The sequence below is a fragment of the Antechinus flavipes genome, chromosome 2 (genome assembly GCF_016432865.1).
Source record: "Antechinus flavipes isolate AdamAnt ecotype Samford, QLD, Australia chromosome 2, AdamAnt_v2, whole genome shotgun sequence".
In the NCBI taxonomy this organism is placed as follows: domain Eukaryota; kingdom Metazoa; phylum Chordata; class Mammalia; order Dasyuromorphia; family Dasyuridae; genus Antechinus; species Antechinus flavipes.
This window is the reverse complement of record NC_067399.1, coordinates 650,803,842-650,830,747: the sequence shown is the minus strand read 5'-3', so window position 1 is coordinate 650,830,747 and position 26,906 is coordinate 650,803,842. Positions and strand designations below refer to the sequence as shown.

General features: G+C 34.4%; 1 protein-coding gene across 9 annotated transcripts in view; it reads left to right on the top strand.

Annotated features, from left to right (window-relative positions):
• MORF4L1 (mortality factor 4 like 1) overlaps nucleotides 1-25,146 on the top strand; it is a 39,726-nt gene extending 14,580 nt beyond the window's left edge. The window contains exons 4-15 of one of the 9 annotated variants that reach the window (XM_051982395.1): nucleotides 459-575; nucleotides 1,760-1,846; nucleotides 2,943-3,023; nucleotides 5,095-5,151; nucleotides 11,151-11,176; nucleotides 12,413-12,445; nucleotides 13,790-13,878; nucleotides 15,084-15,185; nucleotides 21,361-21,449; nucleotides 22,950-23,140; nucleotides 23,492-23,576; nucleotides 24,420-25,146. In XM_051982395.1, coding sequence (XP_051838355.1) covers nucleotides 459-575; nucleotides 1,760-1,846; nucleotides 2,943-3,023; nucleotides 5,095-5,151; nucleotides 11,151-11,176; nucleotides 12,413-12,445; nucleotides 13,790-13,878; nucleotides 15,084-15,185; nucleotides 21,361-21,449; nucleotides 22,950-23,140; nucleotides 23,492-23,576; nucleotides 24,420-24,504 — 1,042 coding nt within the window. In that variant the 3' untranslated portion in view covers nucleotides 24,505-25,146. The remainder of the gene's footprint in view (nucleotides 1-458; nucleotides 576-1,759; nucleotides 1,847-2,942; nucleotides 3,024-5,094; nucleotides 5,152-11,150; nucleotides 11,177-12,412; nucleotides 12,446-13,789; nucleotides 13,879-15,083; nucleotides 15,186-21,360; nucleotides 21,450-22,949; nucleotides 23,141-23,491; nucleotides 23,577-24,419) is intronic. The other 8 variants (XM_051982396.1, XM_051982399.1, XM_051982402.1 and 5 more) reach the window with 8 other exon arrangements.
• Nucleotides 25,147-26,906: the final 1,760 nt, after the last annotated feature.

The window sequence follows — 26,906 nt, the reverse complement described above, 5'->3', positions numbered from 1 at the left end:
ATTAAATTATCAAAAAGATAATCTGTTTATTAGTCCTGCTAATATTGTTTCTTGTATTTTAATGTAATTTTGAGGGCTAGTGGGGAAGTTATCAGTAGTTGGAAGGCTGATGGAAAATAATTAGTGGGAAAGTCATGCCTTTGATTCATAATTTGTTTTGAACTAATTCATCAAAATGGGGATAGAATGTTTTCTTTAAGAAGAAACAGAACAAAACCCCAAACCAAAATTGGATTTCCTTTCAAACAAATTAATGTTAATTTATTTTTAAAAAATTTACAATAGTTCTGCCAACCCTTTATGCTAAGATACTTGTTCTAATCTAAAGTCTCCGAACCTCTTAGAAATGATTGATACAGCCATTTAAATACTCCATTTGTAAATAAATCTAAATAAAGCTTAAGCTAAATTCTGCACATAGTTACTGAGATTACTTTGTACTATGCTGTCTACATCAGAAGTGCTGTGAGGCCCAGGCGCTCTGAAAAAACTTTGAAGACACGTGAGGATATTGTAGCCCTTTTTCCTGTTCCTGAAGGAGCTCCCTCAGTACACCACCCCTTCCTGACCTCTAGGTAAATGCATGTTTTAAAGTTTTCTTTAGGAAATCATATTGAGGATTATGGGGATGCCCTCCCTCCTTTTTTCTTTTTTTAAGATAGAAAGTATGTTTTTTCCTTTCTTTTTCTTTTTGTTCATTTTAAATAGGAGGTCAAAGAAGTGGGGAATTAGTCAATCAAATTTTTCCTCTTTGCTTTGAGGACACAGAGAACTGTGTTACTAAAGGAGCTCCATCAGCAGGAGAAAAGGCTTTTTACTAACTTTGATACCCCAAAAGGCTGCATCCCTTCATTAGAGTTTTCTTCTTAATTTGTTTTTTAATTTGGGTTAGCTTTTTTTTTTTTCCTCTTTTTTCTTTGCAATGTCACTGCAGAACCTCTTTATTGGAAGGAGCTTTAGATTTGGGGGTGGTTGGTGTACTCGACCAAATGGCATTACAAAATATCTTAGCAGCAAGAAGGCAGGTGAGGGAATTGTATTGCCTGCAGTAACATATGATGAGGGATATTTTTATGTAGTGAACTCATGATTGAAATGGCATAGCTCTGTAATTAGTTGTAGACTATGCAAAAGGTAATTTAAGCTGACTCCTAAGCATTCTAGTGGGGGGGGGCGGAGTGCTCAGAAAACATTTTATAACTGTCATTCATATGAAAATAACAGACTAAATAATGTCTAGATTGCTTTAGAAATGCATCCGTAAGCCCACATATTGAACTGTTAATAATCAGAGAAAGCGAACGAACTTGAATCTTTAACAGAATCAATTTGTAGACTCATGCTTCATTATGGCATTTTAAAGTTTGGATTCATGGTTTGCATAGTGTTGTCTTGTTTCTGTGAATCTTGTGAAGGTGTAATTTAAAAAATATAATATGTAATTATACACATTAAAATACTATTTTATACCAATTCCAAAATAATTTTTTTTAAAACTTTGCTTTTAGAATCGTGCTTAGAAATGTTAGAATTACAAGATTTCTTGGGAGAGACTGACAAGCTTTTTGGTCTCTGCTGGAAAAAGCACTTCAGTTGGGGAATATGTTTTTAGCTGTTCCCCAACATGTAGTGCCAGTTCATCGAATTTAATTCAGAATAATTTTATCTGCTTGGGTCTCTCAAGTAATGATTGGGAACAGACTGTAAGTAATGATTAATTGTTGACTGATCTTTTAACGTAACTTTTTTCTACCCCCAGCTGGGATGAATGGGTTCCAGAAAGCAGAGTACTCAAATACGTGGACACAAATCTTCAGAAACAGAGAGAACTTCAGAAAGCCAATCAGTAAGTTTATTTTGCAAAATAGTTATAAGGTTAGTAATACTTTAAATTAATCCTTGGACACTTGGCTGGAAGGACATTTGAACTTTGCGATAGAGTGATTTTAGAGTCCATGTTAAACCTATTGGGTTGTAGCTGAGACTGTACAGGCAAGACTTTTACTCTCTGCTAAGGAAATGGAGGTACTTCTCCAAGCATTCAGTGCTTGTTACTGCTTGAATCCTTTGTCATCAGAGCCAGGCTAGAAACAGAGGAGACAGAACCATTAACTTCAGTGTAGGTGGAATTTTTATAGTTCATTTTCTTGGGTGGCTTGGGAGAGATTGTATATTAAAACATTTAGCTTCTGAAAGTTTCACATAAAGTAGTGGAGTAAGGAGTGGCAGGGGGTGTGGTAGGGTGAGTCATGCATGATTCAGTACTATTTAAAGTTTACATCCTAGTGTTATACCACTGTGATCTTTATACTTCAGGAGCCGGAAGTCTTTGGAAGATTTTAAAGGACTGCAGAATAATTCTCCCAAGCTCTCCCCCCTACCCTCACCTCCACCACCCTTACATTTTATGCTTTTTAATTTTTTTCTAAAGGGAGTCTGATTTAAGTTAATGGTTTTTATATTTCACTTTTTTTCCCCTGAAATTTTTTTTTTTCTTCTTAGAGTTGAAACACATTTTATATAATAAAATGACATTAGAAGTAAAACTCCTTTGAGTAGTCTTAGGACTTTGTGTCTTTTGACAGTAAAATGGAACTATTTTTCAAATAAACAAGAAATAAATTTCTGTAGTCTCTTTTATTTCAATAAAACTTTTAGTCTTCTTCCTTTTCTCTTCTGAATAGATTTGTTATGGACAAAAAATTATAGGTTAGATAGCCTGTCTCCTTATGCTAAACCCCATCTCCTAATTTTGATACTATATTGACTATTTGTAGTTTTGGAGAAGCTTCCCTGTGGAAATTCATAGAGGACAGCTGAAGTTTTCTTTTTCCTATTTGAATGTTATAGGTGTCTTGGAAGTAATTAAACCAACCCACTTCCTTTTTCTTGGCATGCTTTAATTTTAAGATAAATTTTAAAGTTGAATTTCTTTTTTGAAGGGAGCAGTATGCAGAAGGGAAGATGAGAGGGGCAGCTCCAGGAAAGAAGACTTCTGGTCTACAGCAGAAAAATGTTGAAGCGTAAGAAGCTTTATCTTTTACTTAGTGTGAGGAGATTGGAATTTTATATAGCTTTTTTTATAGATATAGACACAGTCAGCCTTTTTGTTTAAACTTATTATTTAAGTTAGATTTTATACAGCTAAAACTCTGTGTTTTGGAACAGTGAGAATGCCAGTGAGAATAAATTCTTATGTGCATCATTAATAGAATTGTTGAATGTGACTTATGCTAAGCTATTTTTCCATCAGTTTTTTCTTGACTGTTTTTTTCTCTCCCCTCCTTTTTAATAGGGTATGCATACATACATACATACATGTGATGTGATCTTTCACATACAGAAGTAACACTATTCCCCTAACACTTGTAGGATGAGCTTTCAGTTGCTTATTTAGTAGGGACAATGTCTGAGCTATCTATACTCTTATCAAAGTCCCTTTGTAACTGGTGGCATAAATTTGCGAGGTGGCTGGCTGGAGATTGAGGTTCAGAAAAAAGCAAGAGCTTTTCTTTGGAAAACAAAAGACTAGTCTAGGGATTAGAATTGTGACTAGTTTCAATAGAGAGTAAAGACAGATATTAATATGGCTCCTATTTACATGCACATGCCACATGTGACTTTGTATATGTACATATAAAAGGATAAAAAAAATTTAATAAATAGAGTTATTTATGAATGAGGGTTACTAAGCACAGAACAGAGAGGACTTTACTTCTTGGAGTAGATGATAGAATTAATTTCATTCTTATGTTATAGTGTTTGCAAACCATTTCTTTTGAGTTCTGTGTAGACGAAACCTAAAGTGACCATTAATATCCACAATTCATACTTGTAAGCCATTTCAAAATTCATTGTAAGTTTTTCATATAATTTCCAATTCGCAGTTTTTCAGACATGCACAATTGTTGTGTTTGCCATTTTTTGGGTTGAATTTTAAAAGGTGGTTTTATTTTAATAAGGCCAGTATGTGGTTATTTTCTTGCCATACTTATTAAAGAGCCAGACTTCATGCTTTAAACTATGCCTTTTCCCAGAGAAATTAGTGCAATATTTTTACAATTAAAAGAATTGATGAAATAGTTCATCATATCGTATTGATTCTACTTCTACTTAAAAGAGTTACAGAATTAAAATTGAAAATGCAGTTGATGCATGTTAGAGCTTTTCATTTAATTTGGTTCATTTTGAAATTATGAATGATATACAACTAGTTTTATATTTAGACATTTTAAGAAGATTTTTTTTTTTTATTTGTAAGAAGATAAGTGGTGGTATTTTTTGTTTTTCTTAAAATAGGAGTGTAACTGGTGGTCATAAGTCACTAGATATTCTTAATTATTGTTTAGTTGGTATTAATAGGTTTCCTTTGTTGCATGTCATAACATTTTAGTGATTTGGTTCTTTGGGAAATTAGTCAATGTACTAGCATGCAATAAAATTAGTGGCAAATGAGATTTTAAAATGCAGTAAGCTTCTGATACTATAGAAATGCAATATTAAAATAATATTTTGATTTACATCAAGTTCTTTAAGGACTGTATGTTAAACCTGGGATAAAAATGTAAAGAAATTCAAGAAAAATATCTTTACTAAATAAAGACTTGGGAATTTAGCGATACCACATTTTATTCCTGGGATTATTATATAACATCCAATTGAACAATTTCATAACTAGTAAGTGCTTACTGTGATATGTATTCTTATATTAGTATATAAACTATTTGGTGGAGTCTCAGGATCATTATTAAGAAAATATACAAAGTGAAGCTTCCTTATAATACATTGGGGGAAGAGTTTGAGTTATTGAAGCTTGCATATGGGGTCAATGCTTTAAGGCTTAGGAACCCTTTGTGACACTATTAGAAATAAGTTGTGAAATATAAGGATGATGGAATACATTATAATGAAGTTTCACTGTAAAAAAGCTAATTTGAAAAGACACTCATACATTTAAGTTCTTTCATGGAGGTCATATGGAAATAGTTTCCATTTAAGAAAAGTTGTGGTTTATTTTGGAAAGTAAGGTTCATTTCTTTGAAGACTATACATCAGGTCTGACACTCTGTCCTTACCATAACCCATTGTGCCTAGACTTTTTCAGAACAGATGGATCACTCGCTGTTTGGAGACCTCTGCAATATCAATGCGGTGAGTTAAGGATGGATTGTCATACCAGATTTTCATCCTGATATCCATGTTCCCTTGTTGTTGTAGGTTTGATAAGAGTATTTTTAATCATGTATAATTGTAGTCTTTTAGGCTTCGATTTGGATTTTATCATTGATAACTTTCTTCAGTTGGGTGTATTAGTACTAAGATTTTTTTTTTTAAGTTTAGGAAATAATTAGTTTTACTGAATATAGTTTGCTCAGTTTGGGGAAATTTTCTGATCTCTTTTTCAGTATAAGTTTAATAGTAAACTAAATTGTCAGTGATTCATACATATTTTAATTGTGTAGCTCCTCAAAAGATCAAAATAAAGTTAAGAGTGTTACAGGAGCACTGCCCTAAAAATCTTACTAAAATTTCACTCATATGTAATTTCAGTTAAAAATTAAGTCATAATGGACCAGCATTTTCTGTAGTCAAAAGGTATATATGTAGTCTCTTTTTTGCTTAAGAGTTGGGTCTTTATGTTAAGTAGCAAACTGAGATGAGTAATCTGATTCATAATTTGACTACCTATGTTAAGTTCAGTTTTGAATCAGTATAATTTTTAAAACATCAGGATATACCATCATTTGAGTAAATTATTGTTTGGACTCTATTAGTTATGTCCAAAACTTCTTGTGAATTTAATATTAATAAATTCATGATCTGGATCTTGAACTAGAAAATCAAAAAAGCAATTCCATAATGCTGCCTTTTCAATAAAGGTCTTTCTTTTCCAGTGAACTTTACATTTTCGGAAGACATCACATTCACAGTATTCAAACAAGCTTAGTAAACCTGGGCTTGGATTCTTTTTTGCTTATTATATAATAGTTTATGTTTACATAGCACTTTAATGGTTTACCAGTTGCTTTTTATTGATAATTTTGCCCTCTAAATATGGCATCATTTTAAAGTTATAGGCTTTTTGTTCTTAAAAATAAGAAACTTAAAATATTTTCAGTCTGTTTAGTACAGTAGGATGTTTACACAGAATTTTTTAGTGTCCATAAGAAAAGTTATGTAAACTATAAGAGACATACATGGGGCATTTAATAATTGTCTTATTACATTACTTTTATGAACACTCACGTAAAATATTTTAAAATGTCTTTAGGTGGTATGCCTCATGGGCTTCATAGCCAGTTTTCCTTATAGTTTATATCTTTAATACCTGGGCTCCTGTTAGAACTACATAATTTTTGCCTGAATATTTTCTTGGTGCCTTCCTTTCTTTCTGGTTCACTTTTCAATAATGGCCTGTATCTGACTTTTATTTGTTGAATTCTTTTTTTTTTTTTTTTAAATCTTTCCCACCTAATCTGGCCACAAGTATCTTATTGAATTATCTCAACAAGTTCTATACTTTTCTGGTTATTCCTGTTCTTTATATTAAAGTGACATCCCATTTTCCAACTAACTCTCTTCATTGTGTTTCATTCACCTGTCATCATTAACTTTTTCTTTTTTTTTAAACAATTATAATATTTTAGAATTTTCAGGGACACTAGAGATCTTCTAGTCCAAGCTTCTCATCTTACATTTGAGGAAACAGTCCCAGAGAGGTTGTTACTTAACCAAGATCACAGGATTTTTCCATGGTGCTCTAGGTGGGAGTTTTGAAATGTGTGATGTTTGAAGATTTTTAAAGTCAGGGGATGTAATATAGGGAACAAACAGGTGGGTATAGAGACAAAGGGATGAGTTTCTGCACATTTATTTCTTGAGTTATTAATTGTCTGACATAAGAACTCATGGAAGCTTGAATATATGATCCCTGGTACTTTTTTACAATTTTTGAGACACTGATAATCCTCGTCCTGCCTTTTTACCCCAGTAGAGGCCCCAGTTCTAGGATTGGGGAAAATACTATTATCCTCCAGAACCCATTGAAAATTGGATCTAAAAAAAGTATTGAGGAAACAACCAGGAATCAGGTGTTCTGGCTAAAGACTTGGGTATGTACATGTTTAGGATATCTTGAATTAAATTTTGGGATCCCTAGTTTCTTAAGCACATGTTAATTTTAAAAATAGCCATGGATACCTTTTCAACTTGAAAGTGCTATGTACAAACTGATAAATTTGCACTAACTTTGGAGGGTTTGGGGATTTCTTTTGATAACTGGGATTAATAGAAACTTTCTCTGGAAATCTTTCATAGTTTATAACAATACATTTCAGTTTAGCTGAAATTAGAGCATCACTATAAGTTTTTTTTACTGGAAGAATTGAGGCTTTCCTTTTTTGTAGCTTAACAAAATAGCAAAAACATCTCCTAAAAGCCTAACATGTGGAATGAATTCTCTGGGTAGCATAATGAAACACATCATTTCTCATATTAAAAGTTTTTTAATGCCTGAAGTTTTTAAAAAGAGTATTGTATAGAAAAAATAGAGAAAAGGAGAATTAAGTAATAAACTTTTCCATTCCATTAGGAAACAGGATTACATGTTTATCCTGTACCTTATGTAGAAGATACTCACATTGCTATTCAAATTAGAATAGTTTAAAATTATTTTTCTCTCCTTTCCCCCATGGATTAACTAGAATATTCTTGAAGATAGTCATAATCAGTAATTCAGAGTCCATTTGTTTTATTTTTAGGATTTGACAAGATTGTTAGGCTCACGGGTAGTTAAGAGTTTAGATTCACTCTCTGCTGCAAAACATGGCAATCTTATTGCTGATCTGAATACAGATGCATATAATCAGAGCACAATAGATTAAAGCCAAGGGTATCTAGTTCAGTTTCTGTGTTTTTACAGATGAGAAAACCAGGGCCTACAGAGACTTAAGTGGCTCCCCAGGGCCAACATGTGAAGGGTGTGTCATTTGAACAGTGCTTGGTCTCAGAATCCAGGACACACTGCTTTGTAGTTTTTTACACTGTCTCATAAAATATTTTGTATTGGCTGCTCATTAGTAAGAATAGTTGACAAAGTGTTTTAAGGTTTACAAAATGCTATATATTCCCAATCTCTTTTATGAGGTAGTGGCCACAAGTATTATTTACAGATGAGGAAATTGAACTCAAAAGTCATACAGCTAGGTATTATCAGAGGTGGGATTGGTGCTCATGCCTCTTCAGACTCCTCAGTCTAGCACCCTGTTTAAAATAGCCATCTCAGATCCTAAGTGCTTGTTGTCTAGTAATAATTTCCCTCCTACTGAGTCTGGGTGACATGTTGTGTGGCACCATCTGGGTTAACATTTGTGGTATCTCCATTTTCTAATTTCTTTAGTGGAATAGAGAATTTAAAATAGAAACAATTAACAAAAGAGGCATAGAGTAATTATCCAAGTAATTGGTTTGTAGAACCACTTGCCTATTCCTAGAAATTACCATACACTCTTCACTGTCACAAAGAAGAGGAGGTGTATTGATGTTATTGAGGTTGCCAGACAGACAGTTAGTGACTACACATGGTTCGTGTGATTGAGTTTGGGAATGATTGGAAAGGCAAATTTATAGGTTATTTTGAGGCCCTTCATCCTTGAAATGAGCACATGATTTCTCAGCTGGACCTTCATGGTTTCTATGAGGTGATTAGTGATTGATGTTCAATGGAAAAGAGCTTCTCTATTAGACTGCATCTTCTCTTCATAGACCCTAGGAAAAAATACCATAGAAGTTCATGTTTGACCTGACACAGAGAGTGAGAGTCTACTCCATTTTATTTTATGTATGAAAATACTGAAGCGCTGATAGAGCAATTTGACGAAGTTTTAGAGTTTCAATTACAGTAATAGCCCGCCAATCTAGAACTCTTGATAATCCCAAGGTACATTTGTACTTGTTTGCTTCTCACAGCCCACCACATAAGGGCAGAGAGAAGGAGTGAATAGATGTTTAGATTAAGTGACTTGCCTGCCCTCTAATACATGACAGAACTGGGAATGAACCCAAGTTTTAGTATTCCAAATCTTGCATTCTTTCCACTGTGTCCCTGGTGATTGTAAGAGTAGAATTAAATATACACACACGCTTATGAAGGATAATTTTATATTTGAAATTTGGTTTTCAAAGACTAATTTCATGCAGGAGTAAAAAAAAAAATCCATTATATGGCCAGTTATTAGACCTGAATGTTTATTATAAATAGGTCATTCTACAAATTACTCTTAAATTACTATGAAATTGATATGCATGACTTCTGAAGTTCCTTCTAACTGTAGAAGCTGAGTTTCTAAAAAGTAAAATATTTTTTATTTTTTAAAGACCTTATTTAATAATAATAATAATCTTAGAAACTGTTTAAATAGGCACTTGGAACAAATAAATTTGAATTGTTAACAGTAATCATATTATTGTTATATTTTCTCCAGCCACATTTAACATTTGTTAATTGAACATTTTCTGTGTCAGGGGTTCTTGGCCTTCAGTTTGGGAACTTGTTTTTAAAAATTTTTTGATAACTATATTTTGTTATAATTGGTTTCCATTATCATCCTTTTTTTATACTTTAAAAAACATTCTGAGAAGGAATCCATTGTTTCTAAATGGATTGTTAAGAGAGGTTCATGACACAAAAAAGTAAGAACTCATTGCCAGATTCCTTCTATTTTGATGAAAACTAATAAAAATTAAGTCCATTTTATATCTTAGGATATTCTAATATGTAGGTCTTTTTCTTAACATTTCAGTACTTCAGGGACCCAGGATTTACTCTTGACTACTCCCTTCTTTGGTACACTTCTTTCATATATCACCTACAAAACAGGAAAGGCAGACTCCACTTTTTTACTGTTCCCTAGGTATTGGTATTGAGAATGCATTCTGCATTCTGGCAAGGATTCTTCCTGCATATGGCTTTCTTTGCTTGTTGTTCTCTGGTGACAGAGCCGTATGCTTTAAGTTTAATGGAGTGGATGCAACCATGCCCTGATGTAGCCTTTGAGAAGCCAGGGTAATTTGTTGGAAGGAGGTTTTGCCAGTAATTTACAAGGAGTTTCTATAGACAGATAGTCTTAAAAATAACATTTTTGTAATGGTTTAAGGATCATAAAGTGCTTTATGGATGTATATCTCATTCAATCCTCACAATAGCTCTATGAGGGAGGTGTTATCTCTATTTTATAGATGAGAAAACTGAGACTTAGAGAGGTTAAATGTCATCCAGCTGGTAGGGTGTCAGATTCCAAGTCAAGTCTAGTGCACATCAAGTGCCACAGAAAAATCAGGCACCCATTCTACTTTTATATGAATGGAACTATAGATTAAATTGCTTCCAAACACAATAATGAAGGGCAAGTTAACTTATGGCGTGTTCTGTCTGAACTGGAGCTACACAGAGAATTATGCACCATGATGTTGATCTCCAGGGCATCTGTCCCCTATAGAGCCAATGAAACCAAAGGAGCTTTGGCTTAGAGGAGTACAGTGAGAAGCAGATAATATGAAACCCTTGCTGCTGCTGCTATTAACATAATTAAAAAAATTTTTTTGTCCACTTACATGTTAAAAGCCTTTAATTTAGAATTAGGAATCAAGTTACATTTAGACCATTAGAGAATCACTTAGGTTAGCATGAAACCAGTCTATTTTCACTGGAAAAGCTTATTATTGTGGTTGCTTTCCTTTTTTGTTTTAGATGTACTTACATAAAACAGCTGGTTAATGATTGAATCTTGAAATACTCATGTTAAATAATGACTCCGTGGAAGAAAAGCTAGGTATTTTTATGGCAGCCATGATGGTGATAGAGTCACATGGCGGCCTCTCTAGTGGTCTAGTGGTCTTGGATTTCTTCTTTTTCATCTCTTGGATGATGATGTGAATTCATCCAGTTGTTTGTGTAGCTTTTAAGTCTAAACAGGAGAACATCTTTACACTCCTGTGTCCTTTACAGATATTATCATTGCTGCACAAACTGATCATCGAGATTGAATAAAGCGAAGGGAATGACATTTTTTTTTAAAATTAGGAAATAGCATTTTGCTTAAATTAACTTTTTGTTTCTTTTCTTCCACTCTCTTCTCTTCCCTGCCCTCTAGGAAAACCAAAAAGAACAAACAGAAAAGTAAGGACATTAATTTTCTTCCTCAAAATTTTATTTTCATTTTATTAGAAATCCAAAATTTAAATTCATTGTTGCAGTTGAATTTGTCATTAAGTTATTATAATGGAATAATAATGTTCATTGTCAACATGGCACATTTTACATATGACAGGAAATTTTATTTGAAAGGTATCTTTTTAACATTTTAATAAATGTCATTTCAGGATAATGTGCCAAGTTTTGAACAGTATGTTCGTAAAACTTCTCCAGTATAAGACTTGGACACTCATAATTTTATGTGTTACTTCTTAATTTGCCTAGTTTGTTGTTTAAGTGAGAAGGCTTATCTTAGTTTTCTTTCTTTGATCTATTGCAAAGTGTCTTTTTCTTGTCTTTGCCCCAACTCATTTCAACTGTAAAGAATACAAGTCAATTGTAGAGTCCAAGAGAGGGACATGACTGTCCTTTATGCTGTTTTGTGAAATTTAGGTCAGCTTTACATCCCTCCTTATTGTTTGCTTATTTCCCATTTAAATGTTTTGAGCCAGAGAACATATTTGTCCAATCTTCTTAGGTATATTTAGTAAAAGTTTATTTTATCCCTACCAGTGCATGATTTTAGGGGGAAAATATCCATGTGTTAACAAAAGTAAAACACACTTCATAATGGATAAATATTTTTAAAAATTTGACCTTTTTCTTTTTGATGCTACTTTAGAAAAGTATGTTCTAATCTACTTTTATGTAAAAAAAAAAAAAAACTTTTAAATTGTTTATTTCTAATGGAGATAGTCTATTCCACAATGTCACGTAATTGTTTCTTTAGAAGAAATGCAAGGTATATATGATTGCAAACTTTCTATTTTGAATTAAACATTTTTTCTTTAATATGTACATGATAATTGAAACAAAGTAGAACTGCTTTCTTTAGAAAACACTTAAGGTATTTTCCAGTTTAATATATAGTGCTTGTAATTTATGGTACTTGTTAAGTATTTTGTTTAAGTATATGCCCTGTGGCATGATGATAGTAATGCATACTGAAATCAAATTGGGTGTTGATTTTTATCTGCTTTGGTTTGGTAACTCCCTTATGTTTGTCACAGTGTGACTTTGTTTCACCTTAAAGGAATTCTTTTACAGATGTATATTAAAATTTGTTGAACAACTTTTTTTTTGGAGAGAACACTCCTTAATTGGTGATATCTCCCCTTCCATCTTTCTCCTTCTCCGTCAACATTACAAAACCGGGTTTAGAAAGTACTAAGATGTCAAGTTGGGGTGACTCAAGTGAGTGGAAACACTGCTTACTATAATAATAATAATAGCTAACATTAATTTTGTACCTACTATGTATGTGTCAGGCGCTGTGCTAAGCACTTTATAGTTATCTGATTTACTCCTCACCACAATCCTGAGGTAGGTGCTGCTATTGCCTTTTTACAAATAAGTCAACTTAGATAGGTTAAATGACTTGCCCAGGGTTACACTAGATAGAAAGTGTCTGAGGCTAGATTTGAACCCGAGTCTTCCTGACTTTAGGCCCTGCATTCCATTTACTATTCCACTTAGTTACCCCAGTACATTATAAATATGATTATTACCTTGCTAGGCATTTTGCTAATGAATTATGAAGAATATTTCTTTGGAAGAAGTTTGGAAACTAAAACATTACTTTTCTGTCACTTTCCCTGGTTGACTCTTATTGGGAAAGGTTCTAGCCCTTAATATTATTATACCCAAATGTTTGTCCTTCATCTGCTTTTCTTTTGTGATAATATAACTCCCATTGCTTTGATTTGCATGCAGATGATTCCCAGATTAGCATCTCTAGCCATAACTTTTCTGGGACTTCAGATTTGCATCTCAGGCTCATTGTAGGTTATTTATTCCTGGCTGTTAAATCAATATGAAAAATTCCACGTGTCTCAGACTGGACAACTTTGTGCCCAAAGTTCATTTTATCTTGTAATTTTCAGCCAGTCATCATGTTTTAAACTTTAGTATTATCATTGTCATTTTCTTCTTCTCTCCTATGTTAGTAATCAGTTATTAAAAGTTTTATCTCCCAACATCTACCATCTGTACCTTGCTCTCTAGCCCCACTGCCACAAATTTGGGATGTTAACTAATTTATATCTAGCCAGTATTTGTTGTAGTAGTTAATTCATCTTCCTACCTCATTCTCTTTCCCCCTTAAATATGAGGATAGGGAACTATTTAGAGCAGATCCTTCCCTGATCTGTCTAGTACAGTAATTAAAAAGTGCTTGTTGACACTGCTGAAAATGGACATTAGAGAAAATGGGACTTAATTATAAATTAGTGATCTTGTTTTGTTGGATTTCATATCTATTAATGGGATTAATGATCTTTCTCAAAGAGATTTATTGAGTCCCATAAAGGTAAATACATAAATACAAGATGTTAATATTATTACATTTTGTTTGTATTGGCTGAATAGTAGAGATATATTGCAGTCTTTTAATTTAATTTGAGTAACCTCTAGATAATGGACATAATATTAAATGATTGGAAATTCTGTTAATTGAATGACATTTTCTTTAACATGTTATACATCTTATTAGCAAAATGTTTGTTAAAATCACTTTATGTTCTTCATTTTTTTTAAAAGCTCCTGGAATTGGAGAGGGTAGTAGTACCAGTGAGACACCTCAACCACCTCGGAAAAAGAGGGCTCGAGTGGATCCAACAGTTGAAAGTGTATGTCCTTTGATTTTTAAATTACATATAAATAAAAATTGGTATCTCTTCATGGTGTGCATTTAAAATGCAGAATTCTAAAGCACGAAAAGTTTTTCTTGACAGCATCAAAATATCATAGATTCATTATGTAGTTAAAAATCAAATATCTCATACTTCTATGTGCAGTCATGTTTGACACATTTAGCATCATGCTACTTTTTAATTTAAAAATGGTCAATATAGCTAATTTGTTACAAGGGTGAATTTCTTAAAGCCTAAAACTACTTTTGCATCAGTTTTAAATTTTAAATGAAATGAAATTTAATGAAATATGAATTATTAAATGAAATTTAATTACTAAATTTAATTTTAAATGAAAATTTAATTACTAAACTTCTTCCTTGCCAGAAACTCTACAGCTATGGCATTTCTCTGTATCTCACTGACTACTTTTTTGCTGTTTTTGTGAAATGTCTGTATCTGTATTCTTTTCCTTTGTTCTCAAGATATTTGATAGTTGATTATAGACAACAGAGTTGAATAGATAGATCATATTTAAAGTGGCTAATAATTCATAATAAAAAATGTGAAATAGTTCAACTTATTTATAGTTGCAAATATTAGCTTGCATAGTTCTTTTTAAATTCTGTTCATATCCTTTGACCATTTATCAATTGGAGAATGGCTTGATTTCTTATAAATTAGAGACAATTCTCTATATAGTTTGGAAATGAGGCCTTTATCAGAACCTTTAATTGTGAATATGTTTTCCCAGTTTGTTGCTTCCCTTCTAATCTTGTTTGCATTAGTTTTGTTTGTACAAAGGCTATTTAATTTGATATAATCAAAATTTTCTATTTTGTGATCAGTAATGATCTCTAGTTCATCTTTGGTCACAAATTTCTTTCTCCTCCACAAGTCTGAGAGATAAACTATCCTATGTTCCTCTAATTTATTTATAATCTCGTTCTTTATGCCTAAATCATGGACCCATTTTGATCTTATCTTGGTATACGGTGTTAAGTGTGGCTCCATGCCTAACAGAAAAAATATTTCTCAAAACAGCTGTGTTTTTTGATTTCATTTAAAATTTTTGGAGTGATAGTGCCATTCAAGTATTTAAATATATAATTCAGTCATTTTTAAAGCCTAGAAAAATCATGTTTCTTAGAGGTTTTATTTTCATCATAAAGAAAATATGCTTTTTTTAATTTGTTACTCAGGAAGAAACATTTATGAACAGAGTTGAAGTTAAAGTAAAAATTCCCGAAGAGCTAAAACCTTGGCTTGTTGATGACTGGGACTTGATTACCAGACAAAAACAGGTAATTTTTGTGTTAAGAAAGCTCATCTTTTAGAGGTAATATAAATTGTTTATTTTTATCTCAAAATGGGTTAGTGGCAATAAGAAATAAGGAAGGTATTTTTAAGTAGTAGGAGCAACTTTATCATTCAGTGGAAAAATATTGTTGTAGCTTGTTTTGGCTTTCTTGTCCAATATTAACTTCTAAATCAATTAAGAGGGTGGCACTGAGAATAGCCTATGAGATCATCTAGCTATAGAATTTACATTTAGACATCTTGTTAGGACTTGGCCCTTTGAATTAACTTTTCACCGGTGAACTGGTACTATTTATTTGTTAATAACAATAAAATTAGCATATAGCATTTATAGAGAATGAACAGTTTATTTTGTGACAGCATATGGCCCTTCTTTTGATTTTTCTTTTTATACTCTGATTCATTATTTAGTATAGCTGACTTAAGAAAACTTGACTTTCTTTTAGATTCCATTGGTACTTAAGCCATCTGAATATTAGGTATAGTAAAAAGTAATTAAGGATAGAGAAGAGGAATTGGTCTTGTGATTTTTTTTTTCCCCCCCCAGTCTGGACAATTTCAGGATGAACAAACTTCTCTACTATTGTATGGCATCTTTGCAATTTGTCGTCTTATAGAGAATTGCCTTAAGTAGAGGTAAAAAGACACTTATGGGATCACTTTCCTGTGTATAGGCTAAAGCAGATTAACATGTAATTGGGAAATATTTAACCAAATTAAAAAAAAAACAATAGAACAGAAGATTATGATGTGATTTTTCTAGGTTGGTATGTGGCTAACAAATATCCTTGTATATTATGTACACTTGATTTCATTGGTAGTGCGTGCCATTGGTGTAAATGTAATATATAAAGTGAGTCACTTGGGGTTATACAATTAGTATATACCAGAGAAATTTATAGTCCTTTATTAACTTTAATAGTAGTTACATTAATGACACTCATGTCATAATTTGCTTTTTTAACTATTTTTTTGTTTTTATATAATACTAATTTCTAACATATTCCTTCCTCTTTCCATATTAGAGCCATCCCTTATACTGAAATGTAAACAAAAGAAAGCAAGTCTACAAAATTTACCCAGCTGTGAGCATACCAGTTAGCCTACAAATATCTGGCAGCCTTTTATAAGTTTGTTATAATGCTGTGCATGCAAGCCCATTCCCTCCTATTTCAGTGACTCATCATATGATTTGTTGTTATTCTGAGGTCCTGTACTTAGAATTTCCTGATCCTTGGAAAATCTTATCTCTTTGCTTTACAGGAACTTGTGGGAAAAAAAAAAAAGTCAAAGTGACTAGAATTTTTTAGGAAGTCTCCTAAATTTAGATGTGACAAGTCTTTGTTGTTCTAGTTCTGGATATCCTTAGGGACATCTCCAATAGACTGTCAGTCATTTTGTCCGTCCACTCCATGTTTTTTCCTTACAGAAAAGAGCATCATCTCTCTCTTCACTAAAATAGTGCTTGTACCTTTTCTCCTAGGAAGGCTAGATGGCTATGGGTAGAAGACTGGGCCTGAAGTCAGAAAGACTTCTCTTCTTGAGTTCCAATATGGCCTCACACTTTAATCCTGTTTTGCCTCAGTTTTCTCATCTGTAAAATGAGCTGGAAAAGGAATCTCTGCCAAGAAAATCCCAAATGGGATTACAAAGAGACAAATGTGACTGAAAATTACTGAATGATAACCATCACATCTTTCCATCATCCCTTCTTTTTTGTGGATAGCTATATTTATTTGAAAAGCCCAGGCTTAATCTGACACTTCATCTTTTGACTTGCCCAAGACTTTGTGATGATTTGGCAGAGAAGACCCAGACTAAAGCTCAAGTTCATTAAAGTGAGATTCTGTCCAAAAGACAAGATCTTAGGCTGTCTGAAAGAGCTGTCAGTAGGGTCAGGGAGTTTGTAGGGAGCCCACATTAAGGCTATTCCATGTAGCCAACCCATCTTTCCTTGGCTGTTTTTTCTCATGTTTTTGAGGAGAAATATGCCAAACTTTCCATTTTAGCTATCTAAAAGGGGACAAAGGGTTCTAGTTCAGCTGGCTCTCCAAAAGCAAATTATATTCAATCAAAAAACTCTTCAAGTGACTTAATTATTTTCCTGGGATTTGTCAATTTCTGTAATAATCTTAATTTGGTTTTTCTGGAGGTCTTGGAGGGGGCAGCCTTTGTTTCAGTAGAGTATTCACCACAAGAATAGCCAGATGTTAAAGTCTTTATTGTCTCCTTAGCCTGGTGCTCAGCTAGCTTTCTCCTGGCCTTCAGAGGAGACTTGGTTTCAGTGGAGAAAATGCAGGAAGACAGGCTAGCCCCTACAAGGCTGATGAAGATGCAAATGAATCTCTCTCTCCTTGGCTCCCGCTTCCAGTCCGCTTGTCTTCCCTGGCTCTATCTCCAGCCTCTCATTCCCCCAGGACTGCCACCAAGAGCCTGACCAAAGATAGAATGAATCTCATGCAGTCCTTGCTGGCTGTTACATATTCCATTATCATACATGTGAATCTTATGGAACTATATTAAGTACTAAGTACATATACTATACTAGAGAACTATTAAGTACCATGCTAAACTAGATAACTATTGTCTTTATAAGTTCCACTGACTTAACACTGTATAAGATTCCCTGTTTCAGAGTTCTGGCCCATAACAAATTTCTTTATCCTAAAGATACTATACATAATTCCATGCTATGTTAAAGTAGTAATAACAGCTCACTTTAGAGACTTTTAAGATTTGTAGAGTGCTTTATTTATATTCATATTTGATCAACAGGAAATCAGGCACTAATGGTATTTTCTTTGCCAATCTTTTATGAAGAGAAACACAAAGTAGTTATATTAAAGGAGAGAGATAGATTATAATTGCATAAGGATTACATAGTTGATTAACTTGTTTAAAAATCAGTCTGTTCTGTGGAGGAGTAAACCAAACGTGATTGAGAAATCCAGTTGATTGATTTTCCTTTCTCTTCTCTTCCATGCAAAACCAGTTTAAAGAAAGTCTATTGAGAGACTCAACAAAGCAAAATCATCCCAAAGAGACTTATGGGTGAAAATGGGAAAGATCTGCATACATATTTTTGTCATTTAAGAAAAAACTATTCAGGGCAATTTGAGAAGGGGTGAGATGGACAACTAGGCATTTGTCTCCAAACCCTGCTTTAGACCTAGGACAAGATCCTTAGCTTTTTTGGATCTTGATGTCTTTACTTATAAAGTGAAGAGTCTTTAGTCCCTTGTAGCTGTTAATGCTATAGTCCTGTGTTTCAAGAAGTAGAAATGAGGACAGAAATGGGCAAAAGAACTGGATGAGACTAGGTATACAGAGAGGAGACTTTTTCTGGAAGTAATGTGATGGTGACAACTTAAAAGGATAATCACATGATATCTGAATGAGGAAAACTATACCAAAGGCCTGGTAGAAACCTAATAAAAACCCCAACACCAACTGATGTGTGTGCCTGCTTGGCCATCACCCCAGAATTTCTGAGAATCATCTACGCACATCCTCTGGGGGCTTCTTCAGTGAGAGCATTAGTAGAGAAGAGGCAAGCCTTCACAAATATTAATCCACAGTAGACTATGTCTTGCATCATGTAACTGATTGAAAAGAGGTAGAGAGTATACAATTCTTTTCTGCTTGTTGTTGGTCATAAGAAAATGACTTTTTGATTTGGTGTAGAGCAAAACACTACCTTACAGGATTACTTGTGATATTTATATGTTGGAATCCTTACTAACTGCTAAGTAATTAGAGTTGATCTAATCTTACAAGAAGTTGTTTTGGCCAGAACCTGAAACAAGGTACTAAGTAGAACTAATCAAGACAAGGCTTGTGATCCCACCATTACTCATTGGAGTCCACAAGTATGCTAGCTTCACAAAGTACACTTTCTAACTTCAAGAGAGTCCACACCTTAAAGCTCTTTGGGCCAGAGAGCACTATGGGAGAAAACCCATAATCCCATTCTTTCAGAAGGTTCACATATAAGGCGAGACAGCCATTCCAGAATACACTTTTTCCTCTTGGCTGGCTGATCGCGCTGGACTTGAGAGGAACGACTCTGGTGCAGAGAACACTTTTGACGGATTCCAGGGGAGCTACGCTAGAAGCCCTCTCTCCGCGGCAAGTTGGTGGCTGGACGCCAGAAGCCCTCTCTCCGCGGCAAGTTGGTGGCTGGGCTCCCCAGAGGGAGATAAGAGAGACCTTCCATCTCTGTCTTGGTTGGAGGCAGAAGAAAGCAGAGGCAGAGGCTGAAGGACAGAACCTTTGGATTTGGAGACATCCGAAGGGCTCTAAGCCTCTAAACCGGCTGTGCTTTGAGAAGAACAAACTCCAACATTTGAACTCTAACATTTATACATAAAAATTATTCAATATTTCTTGAAAAGCAAAACCCATTGAACTTAGTTATGGCCTTTTGATCATAAAGATCAGTTTAGAAATAATACAGGAAGTCTCACTTATTCACCAGAGATGCTTGTGTCACTTTCAGAGAGGAATTCTAGCATAAGCCCAAAATGAAGAGAACTTCTCTTTGTGAATGGTATGATGTTCTATCAAGCCCCTGAACATTGTAAAGCCTTCTGAAAGAGATCTGGAACTCCTTAAAAAAAAATTCTCTACTTAACCAGTCACACAGTAAAAGCTGGAGAGAACCTGGAGAGCTATCTCTATCAACATAAATGTCATGAATAGGCAGTAGTAATGGGTCACAAGTGAATCAGTATATTCAGGAAATTCCAGAACTTTTTAAAATTTAGGGCCTCAGAGACTTTCCCTAGAAACAAAAATCCATCTTTTTAACAATGAAATTCTCAGGATATTGTGTGAGAGTGAGTCATAGGAGTCAGCAGTCTCCAAGCAATTAGTGTCTCAGGGAATCAGAGGCACATTGTTGGTGTGAATGAAATGAGTAAAGTACTTGGAAGAATTAAAGTGCCAGAAAATAGGTAGGGCGCCTTTTGAGGGGTAGGACAACAGGTAGACAGTTCAGGGCACACGAAGATCACAGATCTGTCGGAGCACTTTCTGAATCCAAAGAGTTGATTTGTCAATTTCACGTATTGAATCCTTTAATACTCATGTTGGGATAGGAGCAGCATAATAGGCTTATAATACTATTAAACTCAAATTCATGTTCTTTTGATTAATGGTTGAAGGGGAAATGACTCATATAGCCCAGAGAATAATTGTGGAGACATGAGAGGTGGCCCTTCCTATGATTTCATTGGTGTATGGAACTCCTAAAGTGGAATACTCCCAATCCAGCTGAGTGAACCTGTATAATTGAGAAACTACCTTGGGGGGGGGGTGCCCTGTTTTCTCCAGAATTTCATGGTAGGTTTGTGTCAGACAGGACAGGAATCCTCACTTCAGTCCTGAAGCTGGTTTAGCTATTGCAGCATGTTAATAAAAGGAATATCATATATCATTTGTAATGGAATTCTTATATTTGTGTTAAAAATGCATTATTGGAAGAGTACTTTCAAATGGCAAACCTGAAAGAAATGCATGTATTTCAGATTAAGTTTTGATTACTGAAAAAAAACTGGTAAATGATGTATTTGATTATTATAACTTTGTACATAGTTTTGTTTTAATGGTAGGGCAATAATTCTTTTGGTTTCACTTTTTTTATAATTGTATTTTAGGAAACTTTTCCTGAATCTTTTAGGAGTTACTGTTTTTTTATGTATAAATAAAGGGCTTTTGTGTTTTGAAAAAAACCTTTCTTACCTCACTCAGTCCAATGCTTTCAGGAGTATAGGAGAACAGTATTATTGTCTTGGTATTATACATTTAATGGAGCTTGATATCAAGGTTTTTATGAGAAAAATTTTTTTTATTAATTTATTTGGTTTACTTATTCCTTGGTGCAGAATAGAAATTTTGCATATATTACAACTAGGATGTAGTTAACTTCTTAAAAGTAGGAGACAGAATAGGCCGTCAGTGTATTGTTATCTTTGCCATTATAGTCTACACAGGTTAGCAGATTATATGAATGTTTTAAAAAATTTTCCTATTGTTGCCTTGTAATGACCTTTATTTATTTGAGTTTAATGCCTTAAAGCTACCATAGTGGTTTTTTGGTTTTTTTCTTTTTTTAGTTACTAAGAGTGTTAGTATTAAACTACATTTTTGTTTTCGTAGCTTTTTTATCTTCCTGCCAAAAAGAATGTGGACTCAATTCTGGAAGATTATGCAAGTTACAAGAAATCTCGTGGAAACACAGATAACAAGTAAGCATTTTGTATTTTCTAGGGGATTAAAATAACTTTAAATAAAAAGCTCCTTTTAGAAGTCCTAGATAAAGCTTTTATGCACTAAATATAGCTTTATAACTTATTTTTCTCATTTAGATGGGTCACCTGGAGTTTTTATTTAGCTTAAAAATATTTATCATAAGAGACTGGCCAATTAGTATGTCTTAATATTTAAAATTGAGCTAGGCTTTCCTTTTTTAGTATGCTCCTCTGTTCACATTCTTTCCTAACGCCTGTTCCAGTAATAGAATTCCCTGTAAAAGGGAGTAGCCTGTAGCCTGTGGCCGTACTATAACATTCCATTTAAATATCTAATCCACCAGCTGTATAAAATTACTTGCTTATATCTTCTATAGTCACTGTTCAAACTAGAAACAGACTCAGTGAAATTGGAAATAAATGGAATTGGGGACTGACATAGATGTTAGGATGTCTAGATAGTATTATCTAGATATCAAAATTTTCATGAGTCTCTAGAAAAACATCTCCAAATAGTAGTTCTGTCTTTTGTTCTGAATTTGTAGAGATTGATTTGCTTGCTACTGAATTTTATCAGAACCTACCTACTTAAGTAGTAGTGAGACAAAGTCTGGCTTTTATTCAGCTCAGCTGTATTGCTGTTCCAGAGTCATTGACCTCACCCCTGGCTTCAGGTTGTCCTGGAAAGAGATTGTTGGTCTAACTGGCCTAATGAATAAAAGCTGTGGATAATTCAACTTGTGGGTCTGACTTTAGTTGTAGCAGTGACCATGTAAGAACAATAGCAAGAGTGAACATAAGGTTTGCAAAGTGCTTTACAGGTTATTTCCTTTGATATCCAGCCCCAGGAAATGGCAGTCCCGGGATAGACAATCAAGTAACAGTGTTGGAAAAACTTTCTATGAGCTCTTTAGTAAGAGAAGAAAGATCATCATGATGACAAATCTTTGATCTAAGGCCTCATTGGAATCTTTATATTCTTATTTCTTTAGCTTTTAAATTCTGCCTTTAAATTCTGAAAAAAGTTCCTGGAGACTTATCTAACAATTTTCAGTTTAGTCTTTTGTGCTTATTTCTGAAACCATCTTACTTGATGAATGAACTAAAAAACAAATTCATCAGTGTTGATTTTAATGTTGTAAAATAGATATTCTAGTTAAGTCTTAAATAGCTGAAGAGAGCTCTCACCTATCTAGATCTTGGAGAGAAATTTTTGAGTTATTTTGAGAAGTTCCCTTCTAATTTTGTCAATTTGATGTGGGGGGGAAAAAAAAAAACCATGACGGATAGCTCTGCTTTAGGGCAGTCTGGGGATGCACTGGTAATGCTCTGGTAGTCTCATTAGAAAGATAGTTCACAGAGAAATGAAAGCTAAATGTGAATGACCATTGAGTGAAGCTGCATCTGACGGGCTGCCCAGGGCTGACCCACATTGGAAGCTGTTTCTCAGATTTCTTCTTCATTATGACGCTGGTCTCTGCATCCACTCATGCTCAGGGTGGCTTCTGTTTGCAGGGAGTACGCTGTGAATGAAGTGGTGGCAGGGATCAAAGAATACTTCAACGTGATGTTGGGCACTCAGCTGCTCTACAAGTTTGAGAGGCCACAGTACGCGGAGATCCTCGCCGATCACCCTGATGCACCAATGTCGCAGGTCTACGGGGCGCCACACCTGCTGCGGTTATTCGGTATGTGGGCCTCGTTCCTTGGCCTCTCAGCCGATCGCTTGTTATTTGTAGTCCCACTGCCTGGCCCATAGTAGACGCTTAAGCAATGCTTGCTTGTTTGATTGAGATGTAATGATAAATGTGAAACGATCATCTGAAACGATCATCTAAAACGGGCCATAGCATTCTGATCTAGATCTCTAAAGTATTAGCAGTCATAGTCTGTAAAAGTCAGAGGTGCTGGTTTTCTAAATCCAGACTTAATAGAATTTGATATAGTTATGCCTGCTTGAGTTTATTTTCAAACATGATAGGATGTTATTGTTTTCAGTGGAAATGCGGATGCTAATGTTGTTCTTTTGTTTCAAATAGTGAGAATTGGAGCAATGCTGGCCTATACACCCCTTGATGAGAAGAGTTTGGCTTTATTGCTAAACTATTTGCATGATTTCTTAAAGTAAGTATGGTGGTGCGCTTCAAGAAAGTAAGGGTGGGTCTGGAATGCAGAGGCTGCTAAGACGGAAGGCACACTTGGCCACTAATGTTGGCTGGGCCACTGACAGGTTTACCTTGTGCAGGGCCCACCCTTCTTGACCTAATTGTCTTTATTTGTAAAATGTTGGGGTTAGATCAGATTTTCCTCCAAAATTATGCCCTAAGCCTCAATTTTAGGGACTTTAGGAGCTAGAAAGATTAGTTGTTACAGAGAACGAGTTGACCTATGTTGTTAGAGGGGAGTCAGTCCCTTGTATTAGTGAAATGAGTTACAGGATCTATCCTTATTTCAGATCTTAATTTCTAAAGTGTATGTAACTTGATAATTTGTTTTTTAGAACACTGGAAGATTTCATCTTAGGTATTATCATGCTACAAGTCTGTATGTGGTCAGAGTTGATAGGAACTAAGTCTACTCATATATCTTCTGATTATTGTTTTTTATTCAGTTTTGTAGATCCATTTTTTGGTAGTCTTTAAATAGTTAAACTATCTGAATTGTGCTTCCAAATTTTAAAGTAAATGAGGGTTAGAGTAGTTTGAAAAAAAAAATATTGAGTAGACCAGAAAGAGACAAAATGATCAAAGAGTATCTTTTCAGGCTTTTAATCTTTGATGGTTAAACTCAGATTCTTTGAACAAGGCTTTTTAAGGAGCTTTTTAAAGGGGAATAAATCATGTATAATATGAATATTTGTGATAGGCATTAGTGGGAGTGGGTTAGGAGTAGCAGGTTTTGCTTGTTTCTGAGAGTAGATTAAGATTATAAGTGTGTCTTTAACTATAAACTCTTCTTTTTGTCTAGATATTTGGCGAAGAATTCTTCAGCACTATTTAGTGCCAGTGACTATGAGGTTGCCCCTCCTGAATATCATCGGAAAGCCGTCTAAGAAGTCAGATGCTTTTTGTTTTCTTTGGGTCTCTGTTAACCTATCTATATGTTCTATTAGTCCCTCTCTTGCACAAATATCGTACTTTAAAATTGTGTTTATGTAAAACAGGACTGATGTTTAGATAGTCTGTTTTGTTTGAAATAGAAAGTGTAAAGGTGGGGTGCTTCAGCTCTTCCTTCCCTTTCAGAGTTGCTGCCAGTGTGTGCAAGAACGGACACTGAGAGTGATATGCTGTATATAGGATGTTTCAGTGTATATTTGACAAAGCTGCTTGAGTTCTGGTGGTTTCATTCCTTTGACACTAAGCACTTTGATGATCCCCCGTGAATGCTAAGTGATAAAACACCCTGATTCCTAGTGCCAAAGGTTTAATTCACATATAGCTCATGACTTATTCATTTGTGCTCATCTTTCTTCTTAGTGCTTGAAGTAAACATGCTGTTCCTCAGCCTTTTTTCTCCTTGCTCACATTGTTGAAGACTGGTGATTTGTGTTACCATTTTCGTATTTTGATTCTAATGTGCACATTCTAACAATAGGAAAAAAGCATTATTGTGTATCTATGATTTTCTGGAAAAGTTGATCTTTCAGGAGCTGTTTTACAAGTCTTGGAAATAAATCTTTTTTTATTTAAAAACAGTTTTGTGCTCGTGTAGTGTTTCAAATATAAAAGTTTGTTTTGTGTACTCTGATATATATCCTGATTCAGTGTCTGTGTAATAGCTTTGCTTCAAATTCCAGCAAAAATCTACATTTGCCTCCCTAGTTATCCTTACGAAAGTTGTCCTATCACAGCAATTACCTTTTTTCTGTAGGATCTACTTAATGACAGTATCCTTTTGCCAAAGATTTTTTTCATTTGTTAATTTTAAATTTGTTGATTTTCACCTGTGCATTGCACATTCCTGACAATCACATATTGTTCATTTTTGAAGCCAACACTCCAAACACTAAAATTTGTGTTGCAGGTTCAGGACAGCTAAATCGAGTCTCTTTGGGTTGCTATGAATACTATGGTGCTCTGGAAAGTAGCTTTGATTTGAGAGTCCATCTGGCTTAGAAGGAAACCAAGTTTTTTGGTGACATGACACCAAAATAAGCTGTCTGGACCAATCCTAATGAGGTTAGCTACTTTCCAGATGTCCTTTTTATAGGATCATAATAATTAGAACTACAGGAGACCTGAGAGATTACATGGTTTGAGAATTGCTTTCTTAGCATTTAATATTTATTAAAGTCCAGCGTACCTTGCACTGTCAATCTTTAGGAATTAGAGTAATATTAACATAGAAGTTAGTCTTGGGTGCACCTCTATCAAAAATGTCCTCTCCTTAAATGAGTAATAAAGACAATTTTTTACAAAGTTAAACATGGATGAACCTGACGAGTGATTTGAATTTGAAGAAAAATCAGTTAACTATTTACTGAGTGCCTGATGATATGCAGGTTGGCACTGATAAGTTAGAGGTTAATTTAAAAGGTCTGAGGGGTTAGTTCAAGAAAGCATTTGTTAAATATTTTCTTGGTGCAAATTCCTGTAGTACATAATTCACAGAGTTGGTCTTAAGATCAAACAAAGTACTATTCATAAAATGTTAGGTACATATTAGTTAAATGATGCATAAAAACTACCCTTATATTTTCAAAAGTAAGTAGAGAGGCTGGCTCAAATTTTTGTTTACTAGAAAACCTCCCCATCATTCAAGACCCTGAACAAATGTCATAGATGCCATGGAGCTTTTCCTGATTTCTACCAGTTGGAAAAAATCCCTCCTTGAAGCACTTTGTTCTACACTTAACTCATCTCTTCCTCTCAGGTAATTGAATGGTCTCGGTGAACTGCTCCTGTGGGCCCATGTCTTCTTTGCTTGGAGGACATGAGGTTTTTTGGTCCTTCAGAATATCTCTTGAAGAGCCTTTTAGCTGTTTCTTCCTCCTGTAACACAATGGCGTTTCATAGTGACTGATGGTGGCCAGGTAGTAAAGTGGATGGAGTACAGACTTCCTCTAGTAATGCCTGCCTCCCAGGGGTGTTGTGAAGATCAAATGAAATATTCTCTGTAAAGAACTCTGCAAATCTTAAAAGGGTTATCTGCATTTTAGCTGGTCATTAATGAAAAATCTTTTTGGGTTCAAAAAAATGACCTTCCTAAAAGTACAGGATGGAGGAAACATAAGCAATTTTTTTGTGGAAGATCTAAAGATTTTAGCTTTAAGCTCAATGTAAATCCCCAATGAGGTAAAGCCAATAGCCAAAAATATCGATGGGACTTGGATTAAGAAGGCAAGAGTGTCCAGGACTAGGAAAGTGGTGCCTGCCATGCCTTTAGCCAGTAAAGTCATAGCTGGTGTATTGGATTTGATCCTTGGAAGGTTTGCCCCAGAAGAGGGCAAACGGG